This window comes from Coffea arabica, chromosome 4c (genome assembly GCF_036785885.1).
Source record: "Coffea arabica cultivar ET-39 chromosome 4c, Coffea Arabica ET-39 HiFi, whole genome shotgun sequence".
Lineage (NCBI taxonomy): Eukaryota > Viridiplantae > Streptophyta > Magnoliopsida > Gentianales > Rubiaceae > Coffea > Coffea arabica.
The window spans coordinates 4,691,985-4,702,640 of record NC_092316.1 but is presented as its reverse complement, the minus strand read 5'-3'; the positions used below and the strand labels follow the sequence as shown (position 1 = coordinate 4,702,640).

Sequence of the window (10,656 nt, the reverse complement as noted above, 5' to 3'; positions counted from 1 at the left end):
TTTGGGTAAATATAAAACATTTGATCATTACACATTTTAGAGGTCAATACTACAGAAACATGCGCCCAAGGCTAGTAGATTTGACAATGTATAGACATATACTATCCAAAGCTGTTAAATCGTGAGTTGGCTATGTACAAAGGGGGGATGCCTTGAAGCAAGGTACCCATGCCTTGCTGATAAAAAGATAATATCGGTATGTATAGTACGTATAAAATAGGAAGCCATATATAAGCTCCAAAGAAGGGTGCAAAATTGCCAATAGGAAATGCTTCAGCTACATATAGAGACCCTGCCATCAGGTAGTAAAAGGCTATATATATGCATCACTATGCCTGAATGTCCAAAACTCAACAGGGTTGAGGCAAACAGTCTACTGCCACTCTTCTGCACAAAATCCTGCACAGAACCAAAAGGTTAGCAAATTATCATTGCCACAAAATACCATTGGACCCTGAAAAAACACCACTTCTCCAAACAAAAATGCAATACAAAACCCTCTTTCCACAGTTATTTCCCCTTTTAAGGGCATGCAAGAGTAGGAATTAATTATCTTTTCAGTTTTTCATAACACTCATCATTTCATCTTTTTCCAGATAAGCAAAACCATGATAGGAAATGCACAAGGCATACAGAAAACAAGATACGTTTTCTTTGACAGACATCTCTACCAGAGCAACAAAAGTGAATACCTAAATGAAAGGATCAAATTCTAGCAGTCATCAGGGCTTGATGCTGAAGGGTGTAGCAGATTCTTCACTTCTTTGGCATCCAAGCCTTCTGCAACTGATGATTGCTCCTCGCCTCTGGAATTGAGTGTCCCTGGATTCATCCGTTGCACCTCTTCTCTAGTATAAATAAAGATCTTACGAACCATGCCACAGAATTCTCTGATAAAAACAACCAATTAATGAAAATTATTAACCAGAAATCACAACAATGACGCGTTCACAATCTATCAAGGAAGTGGGGCACAAATCAACAAACACTATAGATCAATACATGTTTTGACGTTTACATTGTGAGGTCAAAGAATTGAAGACTTACTGCCATGGATCATCTCCAACGAGCATCATGTCACCCTCATCATCAGTATATACAACCAACCAATGCTTAGTCCGATACTTCAATTCACCATTGAATTCAAACAACCGATCCAGTTCAGCGATCAATTCATCATAGTTGTTAAACTTTGTTAGATCCACAGACCTACCAAGGGCAATCCCCTGTTTATGGACCTGAAATGAGAGCATCCTATTCGCATGAGCTAATGTTGACAAATCAAATGTTACTGCAAAGAAAACATCAATAAAAACATATGCAGAACCTTAGTGCAGCTCCTTGTTGAACCTCCAGAGACTTTTCCTTCCCTATCTCTTGTAACTTGATTAAATGTTTGGCATTGCTTATCCTGCTCATTACTAGCAACCACATTATCAGCCACCTTTGCGCCCTTTGGTTGTTCAGACCTCTGATCAGATTCAGACAGAGAGGACCGATGAGTATGCATTCCAGGAAGTAGTTGGCCTACTGACTCGATTGTTCTATTTTTGTGAGATGATGCCGGCTCTAATGGCATAGAGTTGCTTATAAGGGGGATACCAAAAAGCTTACAGTTCCCCTCTTTAGGTTTGACGACCTCATGTGGCGGTACCAACACAGGTTTATGAACCATCTCCCTGGAGTTGGGAGGCATCTGAATATAAGAGGTCATTGGCGGAGGCATTAACCAATTAGCTTGTTGATTGTCAAGTCTATTACTGGGAAGCAGGGGATACTCGTTAAAACTACCATATCTGGCATCCCCTCGAGTCTGATATGAAATGTCAGTGCCTTGCCCACGAGTTTTTACACTAGGCTCCATCAAATGAAGTGACAGACCAGAGGACATTAACGACCAAGGGCTTCCAAGGTAATTAAATTTTCCTTCATGTTCTTGCAATTGCCGTTTCTTTGAGTTAGCAGAAACAACAGATTGATCAGCAGAAGTTGTGGAGAACTCATTTGGGGAATTAATTTGACTCCCAAAACCTGCTAAGAGATCTGTAAATGATGATTCAGGCCTCCCTAAAGGCAACCACTTGTCTGAAGCATATCTGCGTGAAGAAGCACAAACATCTAACTTGTCATCATCCAGAGACGGTGGCCATATGACAGGCTTCTCTAGAGAATCTGACTCGTTACTTTCTCCAAGAGTGCCTCTCAGGGTCGATGGTTCTTGACCTTGCAAGACCCTCGACAACCCACTAGCTGGTGAAGGGTCTATGGTTATCTTAGACGAACCTGCATGGCAGCACAAATGCGAGAATCAACAAAATAATTTGGCTACATCAAACTAGAACCCGAAATCATAATCAGGAAAGAAATAATAAAATAAAAGCGAAAACCTACCTTCCCTGGTAAGCACAGAAGAATCAGGAGATGATGGCAAAATGTTTGGCCGAGGCCTTTTTGGCCTAGGCACCGGAAGAGGATTAAGTGCAGGAGGAGTAAGCGCAGGTTCAATTTTCCAGGGTGAAACCCTATCAGGCCGAGGAATAGTTGAAGTTTCATCCCATCTCACCTTAAAGAAAAGGTTACCTTTTCAGATCCATCACAAAATGCAAAAGAAGACAAAATGAAGTTCAAAGATACTACCTTCAGGCACCTCCACTTTGATTCTGGCCACCTTTTTGGATCAGCTTCTTCAGTACCAACGATAGTTCCAGTAAATCTCTGCTCTGGAGCCTCTTCACCTTCAAATCGCATTTTAAACCTCATTCCAATGGAGTAGCTGTTTTTCACAGACTCCATATACTGGTCAAAAGGAACAATAAACTCAGAGGGGCTTGTCCTGTAGACGACAAATAGAGAAGGAAAACCAGTCAGATTCTCGAGCAAATCCAATTGCACTAGCATCCAAAACCATTCATCAATCATGTTGCTTAACATATAAAGTTGCACATGGTGTCTAATCTTTGGCTTTTTAAGCAGACAACTTGCAACAGAGTGATAAAAGTAACATACCTAGGTTTATAATAAACTGTGAAAAATGTATTGGTTTGAATGGCATGCCAAGCTGTTGCAAGCACGCCAAGATGCATGCTGTGACTGGATATGACTGATGATGGAGCATTTCCTTGCTGTCTCATGGCTCGTCTCACCCCAACACGAAGCTCCCCATTTTCACCTCTAAATATGCAATATTAAACAATTTGAAAAAAAAATTCCAGTGCAGAGGACAATAAGACTTTTGGGATGGTGCCAAACCTGAGAAATATGAAGGCATCCCCTGCAACAAGCCTTTTTGAACTAACAAAAACGCTCCAACCACTCTGAAGGAGGTGTCTCCGTGGTTGACCTGGAGATTAACAAAAAAATGCTTTTCTAATCCGATGTAATACAACACGGTAAAATGGTTTACAGTCCAAAATGTGCCAAGTTTCTGAATTATACCACGAAAGATATGTCTAAACCGCCACTCATTTCCATGCAAATCTTTGGCTACCAGTTCTTGCGTTGGAGGCTGTCGAGACATGTCCTGTCATAGACAACCAAATAGATATGCACATTTCAACCCCCCATTCCCAGAAAAGTACTAAAAAACAATAAAAAAAAAACTTCAAGCCTTGTAAAAACACTCACCAGTTGTGGGAGACATTCATCAGCATGTCGTCTCAGCACTGAAAATCCACCATGAGTGCTTGTATCAGATGCAGTGAGAGTCTTGCAAAAAGAATGCACATGGAACCTCGGTGAAGGGGGTGGCACTGGCTCTTTCTTCACAGCATTCTCATCTTGCTGCCATTGACCATATCAAAAAATTGAAAATTCCAAGCAAATAACCAATTCCAAGACAAGATAAACACGCAATGACCATAGTTCCATATGGAGACTCACATCTGGCTCAGGCATCAAAGTAACTTGCGCAAACACCTCATCGGTGTCAGGTTCAGCCTGCATATGTCCATACATTTTACATCCAGTCATAAACCACACAAAGTGAAAAGTAGAACCCAAATTTAACAGCTGATGACCTGATGGTCGAACTTGAAATACCTTTAATTGAACATTAATCACACGACAAAGGATCTTCCAAGGCAGATTATAAACAGGCATCGCCTGGTCTGCAACCTGATTAGTTGACGCTTCAACCTAAAGAGAGGAACAAAACCCTTGACAAGTCAGCCTCCATATACAGCAGTACATTCACCCAATAAAAAAAAAGGACAATAAAGTTACCGAAATATTCCCCCCTTTGAGCTGACACCAAGTATGATACGTAAAAAGAGACCAAAAAATTAACACAGAATTTCTATGTTACAAATCAGTGAAGCATAGCAAGGCTTGTAAATGAAGGAAGATAGAACACAAAAATGAAGAAACCCAGGAAAAACTTGCATGAATCTGAAAACAAAAAATTGCTGATAAAGCATTTAGACAGATAAATGTAAATGCACGAAGACAAAAAAAATGAAGAAACCCATGAGAAACTTGCATGAATCTGAAAATGAACATTAACGATAAAGCATTTGAATAAAAAAAAAGTAATTAAAAAAACCTGTTCTATGTGGCCTTGAGGAAAATAATACACAAGCTCTTTCTCACGAGGCACTGTCACCAACGGCCCAGCACATGCCCGCCAAAGCTCCGTATACAGAGCCGTCTCAGCATCAACTGACATAGTAAAACAGCCCAAAATCAGAATCCACAAGAATCAGACACGAAAATGACTTAGAACGCCAGAAATGAGAGCAAAGCTTCATAAAATACCTTTTCCGGCACCGGAAACACTTTTAGCCACTTCCGGTAGCCCTCTTGGGCCATCACTTGGCTCAGTATATCCCTTGATCGACACCTCTGAAGCAGCCATTTCTACACCCTACTCGTTAACATAGATCTCTCATCCCAAAACCCCCCACCAAGAAAGCACTCCAAACACGAGCAAAAACTGCAAAAGCCAACAAAAAAATTTCCACTCAAAGCCACCAAAACGCTGTCACTCAACTCAAACTCATAAACACACAAAAATTCGTCAACAAACTCACGAAAATTCTCCAAGAGCCCACAAAGTTCTTTTTAAGTTTTTCTCCCTTGATTCACCAGCTACCAAGAGTTCCAAAGAATTCACCTCAGAAGCAGCTCCAAGAATCTCAGAACTTCACAGTAGTGAGAAACCCGTGAAAATTATGAGAAATTTAGCTAAATAATAGAGAGAAAAAAAATGAGGAGAGAGAGGAGGATAGAAATGAGAGAGCAAAGTTTCATGTAAGTGATGTGAGAGAGAAGGACAGAGAAGAGGAGAGGTATGGTGATGGGGGACCTTTGGATAACCAGTGGAGTCAAAAAAATGGGTAGAGCAATTATTTCAACCGCGGTCAAATTCTAACCCGTGGTTGGAACCGGGAATAGCCGGTCGGGCAGGGCTTTTTGACTGAGTGTAGCCGGTTGGTGAGACACTGTCTGAAGGGGACAATTAATAAAGGCAGCTTAACGGCGCAAAACTGACGGAGTCAGGAGTGTGGCGAGAGGGGATAGGGTTGGCAAGTGACGGCATTTGTCTTTGACGTTAGTGGAAAGTTGTTCGGTTTTTATGGGGGAAGTGGGGTTGTCGTGGTAGTAACGGGCAGAGGGTATAATGGGGGTGTGAAGGTTAAGTTAGGCGCCCCGCGGGCGCATGTTAACCATGGTTACTTTTGTAGTTTTTGATTTGTTTGATTTTTGGAGGTCCTTTGAATCCTTTTGCTTTCGTGCGCCCGGATGGCGTGACACCATACGGTCCGTGCCACTGCCTCATTAATTTACCACCACCAGAATTCTAGCTAGCAAGGATTCATCTCGCCCGATTTCGTCGTCTCGTTTTCCATTTTCTCGTTTCACCTGAGATTCTCCCCTGGGGCTGGTACTGGTAGTAGGTAAATTGTGTGATTGCAGATTTGAATAGGACCCAGGGAAAATACAGCGGGTCAGAGTAATTATTAGTCCTTTTACTGGGCCACAAGAATTCCTTTTTGATTGGATGATAGAAATTATTTCTCAAAATTCATTTACTTGTATTATTAACAAATTTTTTAATTACTTTTTTATCTCACATAAATCGTATTAAATAAAATATTACAATATTTTTTTTTCAAAAATTATTCCAAATAATCTACTATCCAAATAGATTTATATGTTTGAATAAGTAATTATTCTGACGACTTTTTTTTATTTCTTTTACATTATAAATACGTTTTAAATACTATACATATCACATTACAAAATGTGTTGTATTATATTTTAAAAATTTTCTCCAATAAATATTATATATTTTCACCATGTCTGTGTATTATGCTCAAGTAATTTTTGAAAACTTTCATTGTACATGATTTATTTCAAGGTTTTGTTCGTAAACTTCAGATGCCCAATTTTATCCTCACAATCACTTAATTATATATTATACCTCCACATTGCCAACCAACATAACCCTAATTAACTTTCACCCTAAATATCTAAATGCATATTATCTGACAAATATTTTTGTAAACCACCAAGTTAATTACAATTCTATTCCAAAAAACTATTACAAGATCAAAGTTTACTTTTTTTTGGATACGAAAATTCTACACTAAATTCTTCCATATAAAAGAATAATGTTCCTCAATTACACACACATCAGGTAATTTGAGAAAGATGAGTCTCCTGTAGACAAATTTGAGTGACTGAAAGTAATTTTGTCGCCTTACCATGAAACAAAGCATAAAATTAATTGAATCTTTACGAGCAAATGCTTCAAAAACAGCAAGTCAAGCTTTTCAAGGAAATCAACAACCGGTGAAATCAGGAAAGATTTGTGGCTCAACGCGTAGTTTTAATAATAAATAGTCCAACTTGACAAATCCGTGACACGTCACTGGAATTTCGACCATATTTATATAAACGCATATTGAGTTGGAAACACTCCAAAAAAAAAAAACGACCTTATGAAACGTAACAAAGAAATGGTCATCACTTCCGTGCATAATTTCCTATAAAATCAAAGAAAATACGATCTTGTTTAGATGAGAATGATGCACCAACAAACGTGTCAGCTAGAAACAAGAATAAACGAAAACGATGCTCGAGAAAACAATATATTGTGTGACTCATCATATCTTTTTTTATGAGCTCAATGTCACTCTGTGGATGAAGTTGACGAGAATGAGAATTTTAAATATTTTTCCAGAGATAAAAGAGAAGCTTGAAGGTGTCCAAAAATTCTATGCCCAAAATAAAATTTTATCGAAGTTGGGGGTCAATTGCCCACGCTCATCTTCATTTGGCTCTGCCGCTGACTCTGTCCTCTGAAAAACAAAAGCAACAGAATTAGGAATCTAATGCAATTTCTTAAAGAATACACCATCATTGACCTTGGGTACACAATGTGGCGCACATGACAAAATTGAGGCAATGGAAGGAGGGCATACAACCACCAGCTCACCGCCTAGCTTGGTGACTTACCTCTCGTCAAGATGCTACATTTAAGTGGTTTGATTCAAAAGATTCAGGTGAATATGTTGTGCATCCGTTTGATCCAATGATGATTCAGTTTCTTCCGAATTATTCTTGAGTCTTCTTAGGTCCGCTCCCTCCCCCTTAATAGTGTAGAATAGATTAAATTATATAACTGTTGTCATCTAAAAAAAAAAAAAAAAAAAAAGAAAGAGGGCATACGCTATATAAATTACCTACTTAAACGCATGCTTCCACAAATTTTAACCAACCAATGTTCCAACTTTTTTTTTTTTTTTTTGTTTAGGGGTATCTCAATTTTTCGATCAAACTAATCTCTTAAAATTGTGTAGAGTTTTATCGAAAAATATATAACGAGATAGTACATGGAAATCGATCACGCAATTTGCTAGTAAAGACCAGATTACTGACCAGTCAAACTACCTACGAGCTAACATACAACCAACTTTAATGATGGAAATATTGATCCATTTCAAGCTGCCCAGATGCTTGCAAACCTAAAATCTTTCAGAAGCAAGTGTTTTTTTTTTTTTTTTTGCAATAAACTTGTGGTTAAAACTATTTTATACTTTCAAAATATGTTAAGAAGACATTGGACCAAAATAACATCACCTTTTTATTTATTACAGTTATAAATACGATTAAATACTAGCAGTCCTACTATTATGAGCCGCAAGCTACAGCCGCCTATGCTATATCAGTCTATACCTCCCAAGAAGAAAATAAGAACAACAAAAAATGAAAAGGGCGAATCTGTCATTCCATTCCTTGTGCGGTTTACTGATATTTGATACCACAAGCTAATCTTTTTTTCACAGTACGTGTCTATTGTGTAACAGATCTTATCATCAGTTATCATAAATCTGCATAAACAGGTGACCGGATCTTCGGATGGATCAGTTTTCATGTACTCGTGAGAGGATCAAAACAAGAAGTGACGTCTCATCCACTTTCTGTTTTTTTCACCAAGATGTTAAAATTTTCCTCCATATATGCTTGCCCATTTTAGGCTCTGCTTTTCTTTCCACTGTGATCTTGTTTGGATTGCTATTTTTATTTTCTAAACTTTTTTGTATTTTTTGTGGACGTCATTTTTAATCATCCTTTAATTATATTATAAACATATATTTTTAATTAATTTTATTATTTAAATTATATTTTTTTAAAATTTTACATACGTCACATTTTCGAAACTATTGTAGTTTATTTCAAAAAAATTTCCAAATAATTTGATTTGCTTGCAAAGTACATTCGTTTGATTTGTCATTATTTCCATTTAAGGTTTTGCAAATTGAGAAAGAAAGGTGTTGGTTAAGTAAAACTGTAGTCTGACCCCCCCCAAAAAAAAAAAAGAAGGGGGGGGGGGTTGTAAAACTGTAAAAGAGTGAGCGGTAAATATCACGAGATAATTTGAATTGGCAATCACGTGGTGGAAATTGGGAAGGGATAGGGTGTAGGACGGTGTAGAGACGGAGATAAGGTCCATCGTCTTCCAAGGGACCCAACTGAGTTGTGTGTGGTGTAAAAGCAGGAAATGTGAGGAATCTTTGTGCGGAAAAAGCTATAATCGGAGGGGCGATTTGCGTCTCTATCCCTCCATCGTCTTTAGTGCAAAACTGTAGTTTCGGTCCGAACACAAGCAAAGCACCAAATCAATTGAAAAAGCCAATGGACTCTTTTTGGTGCTACAAAAAATTTAGGGACTGAAAAAGGCAACGGACTCTTTTGGTGCTACACATTCAGTTTCTCTCCAAGGTTAAAAAGGTAAAGAGGCACTAAATTCACAGCTCTCTTATATATTAATTCACACGCCACCTTTGATGTACAAGGCCCCATTTTTTTCAACAGCCTGAATCAGACTTTTGTTGTTTTATAAACCTAATCCCAGAATTAACCTCAAAAGCCGGCCACTCTTGAGGCAATCCCAGGGACTTATATCCCAACCCAACCCCAACCCCAACCCCAACCTCAAGGCCCCATTGAAATTGCTATTTTTAAAATTTTTTTGTTTGTAAAATAAAAAATATTGTAACGATTTAGTGTATGTGAAACAAAAAAAGTGATGAAAAAATATATTCACAAAAAATGTAAAATTTTTTCTGCAAAAAACTACATTCAATTAGTACTAGAAATTGAATATCCAGAGGTGTGAAGCTGGTACTCGAAAATGGTGGTAGTTTTAGTTGTATTTGAGTATTTGCGTGACAAATGGTGATGAATTTTCTGCATTGCATTAATTGGGAAATGGGATTTTTGTTTCACTCGTTTTTTTTTTTTCATTTGCTTTGGTATTCTTTTTTTGTCAGCAACGATACATTTGTATAGAAGCTAGTAAGTATACAGACCCAACTAGACTAAGGGAGTGCTATGACACAATTCTTAAATTTTTTTCGCCTGCAAGTTAGATTTTTTTCATTTGCTTTTGTATTCTCTCAAAAAAAAACTTTTTTGCTAAGGGAAAAGCAAAAGGCCCTACACCAAGGTACATAAATACTGTCACTTTCTCATGTTCCAGAACCAAAGGACACGTATATGACCTGTTCAACAGCCCGGCAAAGTTTGTTCCAACCCGAATTCTTCACAATCAATTCGCCAATGGCTCGGGAGTCTGGCAGAAGGGCATGTGCCCTCATAAGGAAAGGAATCGTGACAATGGCCTACGTACAATAATACTACAACTCCTTCACCACAATGGACATTATTTGCAAGTGAATTGCCAAGAAAAAGAGAAAAGCGCAAAAAAAAAAAAAAAAAAACCCAAAACCATATACGGACTTGGGATAAAGTGGTGGTGTCAATGCTTGTGAGCATGTGATGATAAAAGGAGGAACCCATGGAAGGACAAAATTTTCAATCTTGCCCATGGATGGTCAAGTTATGCCCGCCTAAAACGAAAATGTTGGTACACAGCATGTGATGAACCTACATCACGCCGAGAGAAAACTTGCAAGGGTTCGTGTAAACTGCCAACCATCATCAGATTGCTTGGTGGGGAGAATGATCCAGAATGCTAAAAACATTCTGCCAAAAAAAAAGTGAGTAAAATGTGCGTTTTTCAGCTGTCACTGATCAAGTGCCATGTTACCCATGATGGTACTGCATAAGAGAGGTAATCTGCCCCTGCGTAGGACGAAGATGTTAAAGTTTAGAGTGCACAAATTTGGTCATCGATGTGCCCCACTAAAC

General features: G+C 38.3%; 1 protein-coding gene across 2 annotated transcripts; it reads right to left on the bottom strand.

Moving 5' to 3' along the window:
- LOC113739688 (auxin response factor 2A) lies at nucleotides 1–5,258 on the bottom strand. Of its 2 annotated transcripts, XM_027266986.2 has the most exons (15): nucleotides 5,028–5,168; nucleotides 4,753–4,930; nucleotides 4,541–4,656; nucleotides 4,039–4,134; nucleotides 3,880–3,936; nucleotides 3,625–3,780; nucleotides 3,436–3,520; nucleotides 3,250–3,340; nucleotides 3,007–3,171; nucleotides 2,638–2,833; nucleotides 2,392–2,563; nucleotides 1,328–2,283; nucleotides 1,048–1,238; nucleotides 693–890; nucleotides 1–399 (listed from the first exon to the last, which is right to left on the bottom strand). In XM_027266986.2, the coding sequence occupies exons 2-14, from the start codon at nucleotides 4,850–4,852 to the stop codon at nucleotides 713–715; spliced, it is 2,559 nt and encodes an 852-aa protein (XP_027122787.2). In that variant the 5' UTR covers nucleotides 4,853–4,930; nucleotides 5,028–5,168; the 3' UTR covers nucleotides 1–399; nucleotides 693–712. The 2 variants fall into 2 exon arrangements, with proteins under 2 accessions (XP_027122787.2, XP_027122786.2); XM_027266985.2 differs by having other exon boundaries at nucleotides 4,753–5,258.
- Between the last annotated feature and the right edge of the window lie 5,398 nt (nucleotides 5,259–10,656).